At 34.9% G+C, this 13,061-nt stretch overlaps 1 protein-coding gene across 5 annotated transcripts in view; it reads left to right on the top strand.

Annotated features, from left to right (window-relative positions):
* Positions 1-13,061, top strand: part of PTBP2 (polypyrimidine tract binding protein 2) — an 85,417-nt gene that overhangs the window by 16,074 nt on the left and 56,282 nt on the right. For all 5 annotated transcript variants that reach the window (XM_019957016.2, XM_019957015.2, XM_019957014.2 and 2 more), the window contains exon 3: positions 10,800-10,875. In XM_019957016.2, the coding sequence (XP_019812575.2) occupies positions 10,800-10,875 (76 nt within the window). The remainder of the gene's footprint in view (positions 1-10,799; positions 10,876-13,061) is intronic.

Genomic DNA, 13,061 nt, shown 5'->3' with positions numbered 1-13,061 from the left:
GTAGATTAACCACATTTTCTTCATCCATTGATGGAGACCTAAGTTGTTTCCCTGGTGCTACAGTGAACATGGGGGTGCAAATGTCTAGATAGTGATTTTATTTCCTTTAGATAAATATCCAGAAATGGCATTACTGGATCATGCAGTTTTACTTTGTAAAATTTTTTGAGAAACTTGCATAGTGTTTTCCTTAGTGGGTACATCAGTTTACATTTCCATCGTCATTGCGCAAGTGTTCCCATTTCTTCAAATCCCTGCCAGTGCTTGTTATTTCTTTTTGATAGCATCCATCCACCTAACAGGTGTGAGGTGATACTTCATTGTGATTTTGATTGGCATTTCACTGATTCATGATTGAGTACCTTTTCGTGTACCTATTGGTCATTTGTATGTCAATTTATGTCCTCTGCCCATTCTTTAATCTTTAATGTTTATTTTTAATCTTTAATGTTTATTTTTTCTGAGTTCTATGAGTTTCTTGTATATTTTTGATATTGACATTTCACGTATGATGTGCAGATTTTTCCTTCCATCCATCTTGTTGATGGTTTCCTTCACCCTACAGAAGCTAAAGTTTGACATAGTCCTAATTACTGTTGCTTTTGTTGCCTTTGCTTTTGGTGTCAAATCCAAAAAGTCACTGCGAAGATTGATTTCAAGGAGCTTACTACTTACGTTTTTTCTGGGAGTTTTATAGTTTCAGCCCTTATGTTCAAATTTTTAATATATTTTGAGTTAATTTTTATGTGTGATGAAAGATGGTGGTCCAGTTTCTTTCTTCTGCATGAGACTGTCCAGGTTTCTCAGCATCATTTTGAAGAGACTGTTTTTTCTCCACGGTGTATGTTGGCTCCTTCTGTGTAAACTGATTGACCATGGATTATTTCTGAACTCAGTACAATTAATCTATAATAGTCTGCTTTTATGCCCATATTGTACTGTTTTGAGTTACTCTTTATATTACAGTTTAAGACCAAGAGGTGTGCTGCCTCCACTTTTGTTCTTTCTCAAGATTGCTTTGGTTCTTAAGGATTTTTTGTTGTTTCGTATAGACTTTAGGATTTTTTTTTCTATTTTATGAAAAATGTGATTGGAATTTTGATGATTGCATTGAATCTGTAGATTGCTCTGAGTTGTATGGGCATTTTAACAGTATACTTCCAATCCATGAGCATAAATGGAAAGAATATCTTTCCATTTGCATCTTCTTCAATTTCTTCCATCAGTGTCTTTTACCTTTTTCACTTTTTTAAGCTTTGTGAAAGCTTCAAAATGTACAAAAGTGGAGTGAATGGTATAATAGTACACTTCTTTGCCTTCCTTTGGAAGAATATTAAAGCAAATCTTAGCGATGATTTTATATCATTCCTAAATATTTCAATGTGTATCTCTAACAGATACAGTCTCTTGAAGATATTTTTATACATAATAAAATTTTAAAGAATTTTTTGTTGTTGTTGTTTAAGTGTAGTTGACATACTGTATTATGATTTAGGAGTACAACATAATGATTCAACATTTATACATATTACAAATTGGTCACTGTAAATCTAGTAGTCATTTGTGACCATATAAAATTATTACAATATTATTATTACATTCCCCATGCTGTGCATTACATCCCAGTAACTTACTTATAACTGGAAGTTTGTATCACTTAATTACTTTCACTTACTTTGCCCATCCCACCCCACCACTAAAATAATTTTTTCAAGTTACTTCTTTCTGGTTACTCCGGGTTTTCGTTGCTGTCTTAGGCTTTCTCTAGTTGCGGTGTGTGGGCTTCTCATTGTGGTGGCCTCTCTTGTTGTGGAGCAGGGACTCTATAATGGGCTCATTTGTTCTGGCGCATACACTCAGTTCCTCTTCTGCATGTGGAATCTTCCCGGACCAGGGATCAAACCCGTGTGCCCTACATTAGCAGGTGGGGTCTTATCCACTGTTAGAACTATGGAAGTCCCTAAAATAATTTCCCAATGCCATGTAATCTCCAACAGTAGTAATCAATTTCCTGATCACTTTAAAGAAATCTTGTGTATTTTCTTTTTAAATCAGGGATCAAGGAAAGTCAGCTTACTGATTTGGTACTTTAAGGTCTGTATCCCTGCTGGAGGGGCATGACAACCCACTCCAGTATTCTTGCTTGGAGAATCCTCATGGACAGAGGAGCCTGGCGGGCTACAGTTCATAGGGTGGAAAAGAGTCAGACACAACTGAAGCGACATAGCATGCATACAAGCAAGTCTATTAATAGGACAGTTTTGTTTTTTTTTTTTTTTCTCTCCCCCTTTATTGATTTTCTGTTAGAGAAACTGGGTCATCTATTCTGTACAATTTTTTGAAAATTATGCTTTTGCTGATTTTACCTCTATGTTGTCATTTTTTTCTATTCCTCATATCCTTTATCTCTTGTGTACTTGTAGTTAGGTAATAAGACTTGATCAGATTCAAGTTTAATTTTCAGCAAGAATACTTTGTAAATGTACGGTGTAATTTCTAATGTATCACCCTAGAAGGAACATGCCTAGTTATCTTTTTGTGATGTTGACATTTATTAGTAGGTTCAGGTGTTCTCTGCTTGATGCATCCAGTATAGAGTGCTCCATCATCTGTCTGTACTAGTGGGTTTTAGTAGCTAATAATTGCATAATTCCACTGGGTATTGCAAAAATGGTGATACTCTTCTCCTGCATATGTTACTTAGTATTTTTCTATTCAGAAGAACTTTTCCTCTCAAATATTTGGTTTTACCAAAACACCCTTATTAAAAGAAAAACAGGAGAGATTTTTGCTAAAAATTTTCCTTATGAGCTGCTAACTCTAGCCTAAACTCCAGTACAACGTGAATTCTTTATTGTTGATGAAAGTGTTATTTTGAAGGCAAAGATTTTTACATTTAGTCTTATTGCAGTGATCATTTCTTTAAAAATGTTTGAATTTTCTCATCTTGCGCCATCAGCAGCTCATAATATCACTAGTTTTGCTCTTTACCTAAAGTATTATTTTTTTCTCCAAAATTTTAGTTAGCTGGAAATCATGGGTCCTTTAGTGGGACCTGGTCTTTAGAGACAATAATAATGTGGGTGCAAAGGTGCCAATGTCTTTTAGGTTTGTTATTGTTTCCAAATTTTTTCACTTGAGAAAGCTAATAAAATAAGACATATATATCTGTGTTCATTTCCAATTCGTACATAATTTTACTGTTTCCTTTTCCAATTTTTTTGTTGGTATCTCTTGTAGGTTGAAAATTCTTGCTAATGTTAACATAATTGCATATATATTTCTTTAAAAAGCAACATCAGTGGTAACATTGTAGTATATTTTTTGTAATATAATTTTAAGATTTGTTTTGCAATTATTTTTGTCCTCAAAGTGTATTTCATGAAAAATGTATAGTATTGGGTTTGCCAACAGGTTCATTTGTTTTTTTCCATAAGATGACTCTAGTATTGCTTAGTTATCTTTGTATTAACTTCAGTTGAAACAATTTTGGTAGTTGTTTTTTTTTAACTTTGTTCACTTGAAACAATTTTGTTAGATTGTATTGTGACAGCTGTCATATCAGCATGCATTTTAAAGAAAACTTATTAAAATTGGTGAATTTTTGTGCAGCCATTTTACAGTTGAGGATGGAAGGGAAAGCAACATTTTCGGCATATTATGCTTTATTATTTCAAGGAAGGTAAAATGCAACTGAAACACAAAAAAGGACTTGTGTAGTATATGGAGAAGGTGCTGTGCCTGGTCAAATGTGTCAAAAGTGGTTAATCGAAGTTTTCATGCTGGGGATTTTTTGCTGGATGAGTAGGTTGGGTAGACCAGTTGAAGTCCATAGTGATCAAATTGAGACATTCATTGAGAACAGTTGATATTACACCATGTGGGAGATAGCTGACATACTCAAAATAGTCAGATCAAGCCTTGAAAATGGGTGGCACCAGCTTGGTTATGTTAATTGTTTTGATGTCTGGGTTCTACATAAATGAAAAAAACCTTCTTGATGCTGTTCTCTACTTGGACATAGTGAAAACGTTCTGTTTTTAAAACAAACTGTGACAAGCAGTGAAAAGTGGATACTGTACAATCAGGTGGAATGGAAGAGATTGTGGGACAAGAGAGTTGAAGTACCACCAGCCAAACACCAGTCTTCATCCAAAGAAAGTGATGTTGTATATATGGTGGGATTGGAAAGCAGTTATCTAATAAGAGCTCCCTCTGGGGAACCAAATGATTAATTTCAATAAATATTGCTACCAATTAGACCAACTGAAAGGAGCACCCAATAAAAAGTGTGTGGATTTATTCAACAGAAAATGCATAATCTTCTATCAGGATAATGCAATACCGCATGTTTATTTGATGACCAGGCCCCCCCCCCCCCCAAAAAAAAAAAACAAAACTATTACAACTTATCTGGAAAGTTCTGATTGATCAGCTGTATTCACCAGATATTGCACCTTTGGATTTCCATTTATTTTGGTCTTTACAAAATTCACCTAATGGAAAAGATTTCAATTCCCTAGAAGACTGTAAAAAGCACCTGGAACAGTTCTTTACTCAAAACAAGTTTTTAGTTATAGAATTATGAAGTTATGCCTGAAAAATGGCAGAAAATAGTGGAACAAAACAGTGAATGTGTTCAGTAAAGTTCTTGGTAAAAATGAAAAATGTGTCTTTTATTTTTACTTAAAAACGAATTTTTTGGTTAGACCAATACAATTACAGGGTTTTTTTTAAAGTTTATTGAAATAATTTTGTGTGTGGTTCTGCCATCACCCTAATAGTTAGATTTGTTTGTTACATTTTGATTTTCATTTTTAGGGAATAGTTTTTCACTTTGAATAAATTTTCCAGAGTTGCAAAACAAGCCACATTCATAGATGTCTTCTACTCCTGTTCATTCTACTTTGCTTATTGTATTCCCCTTACAAAGGGTTTCTACTTTCATTAATTTTTTGTTTATTCTTTTATTTAATAGAAGCAAATGTGAGTTTTTTCTGCATGCTCCCTCCTAGCATCTTAGAGAAAATATAGCACAGAATACACAGGGTTTAATATCTTGACTTTTTAACATAATGTTAAACATATCCTAGAAGGTAAATATACCCTGGAAATCACTTCATTGCTATATATGGAAAATCTTCTCATTTCTTTATACTGCTGGTTAGAATGCAGATTCCTCAGTTCCCCATAGCCTGCCCAGCATATTGAAATGCTTGGAATTTTGCTAGTCTGAGAAGTGAGATGGCATATATGTCTAGTATTAATTTTTTTTCTTTTCTTTTTTTTTTTAAACTGTGATCAAGATTAAGGGTAATTTTCATTTCATGTGCTGAAAACTAATCTCTTGCTGCTTATTTTATAAGTAACTTGTCTTTTAAAGTTTGTTATTACTCTGTGAGGTGTAGAGTCATTTTTTGGCTCAAATTTTTAAAAACTGTTCCAAAATCTTATCTGAATAAATAACAATTAGATTTTGTTCTGTTTTTCTCTTCTCTTACTTTCATTAAAATATCATGTTTGATCAAATATTACGATCTGTACAATTTCTTATTTTTGAAACTTATGGAGGTATTCATTACATAGTATGTGATCCACTTTTGTGACTTACACTCATAGATAAAAAGATATTTTCTGCTGAAAAATTTTAAAGTCTTATCTATTCTGTTTCTAATTCATCAAAAAATATTTTAGTTACTACACTGTTTAGGTGGGGATCCAATTTTATTTCTTTTTGCTTATATAGAGCTAGTCAGTTGAAATATGCAGTGTCTTTTTTTTCTATTACCCGTATTACAGGGGTATGTATCAGTTCAGTTCAGTTTAGTCGCTCAGTCGTGTCCGAATCTTTGCGACCCCATGAATTGCAGCACGCCAGGCCTCCCTGTCCATCACCAACTCCCGGAGTTCACTCAGACTCAAGTCTTTCGAGTCCGTGATGCCATCCAGCCATCTCATCCTCTGTCGTCCCCTTCTCCTCCTGCCACCAATCCCTCCCAGCATCAGAGTCTTTTCAGTGAGTCAGCTCTTCGCATGAGGTGGCCAAAGTACTGGAGTTCCAGCTTTAGCATCATTCCTTCCAAAGAACACCCAGGGCTGATCTCCTTCAGAATGGACTGGTTGGATCTCCTTGCAGTCCATGGGACTCTCAAGAGTCTTCTCCAACACCACAGTTCAAAAGCATCAGTTCTTCGGCACTCAGCTTTCTTCACAGTCCAACTCTCACATCCATACACGACCACAGGAAAAACCATAGCCTTGACTAGACGGACCTTTGTTGGCAAAGTAATGTCTCTGCTTTTCAATATGCTATCTAGGTTGGTCATAACTTTTCTTCCAAGGAGTAAGCGTTTTTTAATTTCAGGGCTGCAGTCACCATCTGCAGTGATTTTGGAGCCCCCAAAAATAAAGTCTGACACTGTTTCCAGTGTTTCCCCATCTATTTCCCATGAAGTGATGGGACCAGATCTTCATTTTTTGAAAGTTGAGTTTTCAGCCAACTTTTTCACTCTCCTCTTTAACCTTCATCAAGAGGCTTTTTAGTTCTTCTTCACTTTATGCCATAAGGGTGGTGTCATCTGCATATCTGAGGTTATTGATATTTCTCCCTGCAATCTTGATTCCAGCTTGTGCTTCTTCCAGCCCAGTGTTTCTCATGATGTACTCTGCATAGAAGTTAAAGAAGCAGGGTGACAGTATACAGCCTTGATGTACTCCTTTTCCTATTTGGAACCAGTCTGTTGTTCCATGTCCAGTTCTAACTGTTGCTTCCTGACCTGCATATAGGTTTCTCAAGAGGCAGGTCAGGTGGTCTGGTATTCCCATCCCTTTCAGAACTTTCCACAGTTTCTTGTGATCCACACAGTCAAAGGTTTTGGCATAGTCAATAAAGCAGAAATAGATGTTTTTCTGGAACTCTCTTGCTTTTTCCATGATCCAGCGGATGTTGGCAATTTGGTCTCTTGTTCCTCTGCCTTTTCTAAAACCAGCTTGAACATCTGGAAGTTCATGGTTCACGTATTGCTGAAGCCTGGCTTAGAGAATTTTGAGCATTACTTTACTAGCGTGTGAGATGAGTGCAATTGTGCGGTAGGGATATGTATATGTTAGTGTAAAGTCTAAGCCACTGTAACAAAATGCAAATGAAGAACATAGTGGCATAAATAGCCTAGAAGTTTATTTTTCATAAAAGTCCTGCAACTGTAAGAAAATGGTATCATTATGCTCCATGAGATTACTCACTGAGCTAAGTTTTTTTCATCTGGTTGCTTTCAGTTTTTTCCCTGAGCTTTTATTCTAATGTGCATGGATTAATGAGGTATAAGTAGCTATCTTTTTTTGTTTTGTCTCTTTTGTTGTCTTTTTGAAAAATCAAAAGCTTGATTTTATTGATCCTCTTTTGTGTGTCATTGTTAAATTTATTTTGTATTTTTATTGGTTGTGTGAGTTTGTGCTCTCATGGTGTTCAGCAGGTAGATTCCTCTCTTCGTGGAATCTTCAAAGTGAGAAATACTGGAGTGGGTTGCCATTTCCTTCTCCAGGGGATCTTCCCAATCCAGGGATTGAACCTGCATCTCTTACATCTCCTGTATTGGCAGGTGGATTCTTTACCACTTGCATCACCTGGGAAGTCCATATTCATGTATAGAAATACTCAATATTGTCAGGTGTCACTTCTTCCCAAAATGATCTATAGAGTCAGTGCAATCCCAGTCAAAATTCCAGCAAGTTATTATATGGGTATCAACATATTGATTGTGAAGTTTATATGGAGAAGCAAAAACTCCAGAATAGCCAACACAGTATTGAAGGAGAATAACAAAGTTGGAGGACTGATACTACTCAACTTCAAGATTTAATATGAAGCTACAGTAATCAAGGCAGCCTGGTTTTCGTGAAACAGAATAGAGAGCCCAGCATAGAGCCCCCTATAAATATAGTCAAACCTATTTTTGACAAAGAGGCAAAGGCAAAACAGTGGAGCAAAGATAGTCTTTCTGACAGGTGCTAGTGGAACAACTGAAATCCATGTGCAAAAGAATGAATTGAGACAGACGTTAAACTTTTCACAAAAATTAACTCAAGGTGGATCATAGACCTAAATATAAAATGCTAAACTATAAAATTTTTAGAAAATAATGTGGGAGAAAAATCTCGATAATTAGGTACAAAGGTATCTTTTCAGGTACAACACCAAAGACATAATCCAAGAAAGAAATAATTGATTAGCTGGACTTGATTAAAATCAGTAATTTTTTTGTCTGTGAAATATATCTAGAAGACAAGCCACAGACTTGGAGAAAATACTTGCAAATAATACACGGAGCAAAGGGCTATTATCTAAAATACCCAGAACTTTCAAACTCAGCAGTAAGAAAGCAACCTGATTAGAAAGTGGACCAAAAAATTTGACACCTCACCAAAGAAGATATACAGATGGCAGATACACATATGAAAAGATGCTCCACATCATATGTCATAAAGTAAATGCAAACGGAAACAACAGTGAAATACTGCTACACTATCAGAATAGCCAAAATACTGTTTCAGAATAGTTAAAACACTGGCACCCGTAAAGGCCGGGGAGGATATTGAGTGTCAGGAAATCTCACAGATTCCTGGTGGGAATGCAGAATTATATAGCCACTTTGGAAAACAAATTAGCTGTTTTTACAAAGCTGAACATACTTGTACTATATGATCCCATAACCTCTTGATATTTATTCAAAGGTGTTGAAAACTTACGTATACACAGAAACCTGCACATGTATCTTAAGAGCAGCTTTATTCATAATTGCCAAAACATGAAATCAATCAAGATGTCCTACTTCAGTAGGTGAATGGATTAGTAAACTGTGGTACATAACAATGTGGTATTTATCAGCAGTAAAACAAAATGAATTTTCAAGCGATGAAAAGGCATGGGGGTACCTGGTAGCATAAATGCAGATTACTAAATGGAAGAAGCCAATTGAGAATGCTGCATACTGTAAGATTCCACCTGTATTCTGAAAAAGGCAAAACTATGGAGACAACAAAATTCAGGAGGTTGGAAGGAGTTTGGATGAAAATAGCCAGAGCACAGAGGATTTTGGGGGTAGTAAAAATAATGTTAAAAAAAAAAATGTTAAAAGATGGATATATGTTACTACACATTTGTCCAGACCCACTGAATGTACAGTATTAAACCTTAATTAAAGTATTAAACTGGACTTTGGGTGATTATGATACATTAATAATCTTTGGTAATAAATGTACCAGTCTGGTGGAGGATGCTGATAATGGAGGAGGCTGTGCATGTGTGGTGGCAGGGAGTATATGAGAAATCTGTTCCTTCTCAATTTTATTTTAAATTTAACAAGTGTTCTAAAAAAATTAAAAAGAAAACAAACTAGGAAACATTTTTGTTGTTGATAGTTAACCAGTAATGTTTATCAGCAGTTCTTAAACTTTAGCATTCATTAGAAGCACCTGGAGGGCTTGTTAAGGAACTTAGGTTGTTGGATCCTGTCTCCATTGTTTTCTTCAGTAGGTCTAGGATGGATCTGAGAACATATTTCGCTAAGGAAATTTCCAGGTTTTTTATATTGCTCTAGGGACCACAATTTAAGGATCTCTTAAGTATCTAATTCTGTATGTCATGTCCTTATAAAACAGTGCCATGCTGTATCTTCCATATCTTGATTAAAAAATTAAAGATGATGTAAATGTGACTTGATACTGTGTTTTTATTTTTCTTCTTGTATGTCTCTGAGCTTGATGTTAATAAATAGTTCGATTTTAAAACAATGAGGACAATGACATACGAATATTTATCATTTTTATATTGTAATACAGCTTATTAAAGAATGAGTTTAACACTGATTAGCATGAAGTTTATGGTTAATTAGAATTGTTTTGGACTTTCTGAAATGCTCTGATATATTATCTCCTTTGTATATTTTTTTTTCCATTTTGGTAGTTGTATTCAACTTCGTACTGTTTGTCTAAATCAGCTAGTATTGATTTAGTTATTTTAAATATTGCTTACCAATGTATGTAAGTATACACATACTTCAAATAGGCAAAACAGTTGATTTAGCTGTTTTAAATATTAGTGTGCTCATATGTACTTTTGTAAGTACGCACATTACGTACGTACACTTAAAAACAGCTGAAACAACATTGCTTGGTTTGAACAAATTGTGTAGTTCTAAGAACATATGAACATATGATTCATGTGATTTTTCTTTAAAGGATTTGAAAACATGATTGTCTCTTCTTATATTGGCAGAAAGAAATTTCTCATTCCATAGATTTTGCCTTTGCTTACAGTGTTCTAGCCATTGAAACATACACCTGTTTAATTTCAATGATTATGAAGATGAGTTGTCCAGATCATTAGTGTGAAGTTCTCATTTTCTGAAGACCTGAGTTATCTGGATGAGTAAAGGATATGAGGTTGAAGGATTCGGAGTGTCTGTGAGAAAGTTCAACTGCTTTGGTATTTGCTTATTAAAAAATTGATGTAGTTTTCCAAAGCCTTTAATTATGAAACCTGGTCATTTTTCCTATTTATTGCCTTTTGGACTTGGGTTAATGGAAGGAAGGACCTACTGTTGGCTTTGTGAGAAAGGAAGTTACGGATAGGAGAGTGGAGTTAACTTATTGTTTCAGGAATTAAATTTTTTTTTATTCCCAGTAGTGTAACACCTGACATTTTTCAGTGACACTATTTGAAAAGTTACAGAGAAGTGACTTTCAGATTAACATTTTTAAATTTAAAGGGGTCTTACACTAATTTGTTCTTGTTTTTATAGAGAGGATCTGACGAACTACTCTCAGGCAGTGTTCTCAGTAGTCCAAACTCTAACATGACCAGCATGGTGGTTACAGGTAAGTGTTACTCTCCTAACAGTCTCATTATTTGCCATTTTGCAGGGCAGAATGTTACAAGTTTGGTGTGCTTTACCAGAGTAGCCTTTGTTTTTAAATGCTTTGTGTTGAAACATTTTAGAGGAAATTTTGCTGTAGTAGATATGTATCAAGTGGAAAAAAAAACTGAAGTGGGTGTCTTGTGGTCAAGTAATTAAATCTTACAGCTTTTTTTTTTTAATGACAAATGTAACCTTTTTTTTCTTTCATTTACAAGTTTCCTCACTCTCACTTTTTGTACTTGCGTGTTTAGCTTTCATGTTTCTTTGTCATAAAATATTTTTACTGTAAGTGTTTCTTCTCAGTCCCACAAATCCTACAGCCCCAAGTACAAGATTCAGTTGCATAGTTGTCTTTTTTATGTGGTTTCAATATGTTTCTTTGCTGTAACAGTATTTTAATTCTTTGAATTGACTTCCTTTATTTACTTGAAAATGTAAGATTTGTTTAATCTTCACGGGGTATTTAAACTTTATATGTTTGAAATAATTGGTTGGTTGTATTGTCTGTCTGTAAATATGTGGACCAATATTTAGATCTTAGATTTTTGGCCACTGGACCAAATTTGAATCCGATGATGAATGAATTAGTTTGCTTTATAACTGTACATTTTATGTTATTTACCTTAACCAAGGTTTCTTTTTACTAAACCCTTTCCTAAATTACTTGTTTGAGGAATCAAATTGGGCAATGTAAAGATTGTAAAGGAATGAAAGCATTTTGATTTTCTTTAGATAACCACACCCATGTATATGTACACCTCAGTGCACACACACAGACCCTGCAAGTTAAATACAAATTACAATGAAGTATTCTCCAAATATAGTTATAATAATGATACGATGAATTTTTCTTCACATTGTCATTACTGAGTTTTCCATGTCACAATTACAAAACAAAATTACTAGGCCATGATTTTGAAAGTCAGGGTACCATGTGCAAATAATTGAACAAACAAGCTCAGATGTCTGTATCTCTGCCAGTTTCATTTTTTTGAAACTACGTTTAATGATGGATAATGGAAATGTTTTAAAAACTGATTCGTAGGGCTGTGACAGACTACTGGTAGCAGCCTTTCCTTCTTTCCATCTTCCCTCAAAATGGAAAACTATAAAATAGAGTAAAATATGTAGGACAGCTGTTGTCTGGAATTGATGAGTAAATAGTATAGGATGGTGATCCTTGAGATAAAGGAAACATGTGAAATGAACCTCATAGTTTGGCTTTTCTCCTTTGAGGTACCCTACTGTTGTAGCACATGGAGGTAGAACCCAAGCAGAGCATGAAGGTTTCACTGTGCTGAAGAGAATAAGATTGGTATTCAGAGCTTCTGAGCTATTTGGAATTTATGGAGGAGGATCCTGAAAAAGGAATTCGTCCAAGGGTTTGGGCATAGGTCAGAGGGCAGAATTCAGTGTAGGGATTCAAAATCAGAATTTTGAATAATGACTGGACTGCATATGTGCAGGTTAACACTCATGGTCTGTCAGGAATGACCTACTGTGGGGCTGAGAGTTAGAATGGTGATTCCATAGATTGTACAGTGCTCTGAGACATTGGAGTTCTGGGAAGTTAGAATGTATACATCTTGTGGATTACCTCAAACATTCTGTTTAGGCTGCAGAATGCTCAGGCTTTCAGAGAAAGGATCATACACTAATACTAATAGTAAGTGACAATCATAAGACTAAGGGACTGTGATAGTCCAGTCTGACAAGACGTGAAGAATTCACCAGTAATTTAATTGCCTGCCTAAATAAAACAGTATCCCCTAAGGGAGACAACATGATTCAGTCTTCCCACAATTATCCACAATATCCTACCTACATCAAATGTTAAAATCATGTAAAGAACCATTCAATAAGAATAGACCTCAAAATGACCTAAATACTGGAATTTGCAGACAGAGACTATAAGTATTTTTAAAGCTGTAAAAGAAAATATTGAAAGAATAAACATGGAAGAATGTGTTGAGAAAGCTATAAAGAAAGTATATAGAAATGCTGTAACTGAAAAATACAATATTCACACCATATTTGGAATGGAAAATTCACTGATTGAGACTAACAGAAGTTTGGAGACAACTGAAGAAAGGTTAGTGAACTTGAGTACAGATTGACAGAAAGTATTCAGTTTCCAGAGAGAAT

Source organism: Bos indicus, chromosome 3 (assembly GCF_029378745.1).
Source record: "Bos indicus isolate NIAB-ARS_2022 breed Sahiwal x Tharparkar chromosome 3, NIAB-ARS_B.indTharparkar_mat_pri_1.0, whole genome shotgun sequence".
Taxonomy (NCBI): Eukaryota; Metazoa; Chordata; class Mammalia; order Artiodactyla; family Bovidae; genus Bos; species Bos indicus.
Note: the sequence above shows the minus strand (reverse complement) of the source record. Positions and strands in the feature narration are given on the sequence as shown.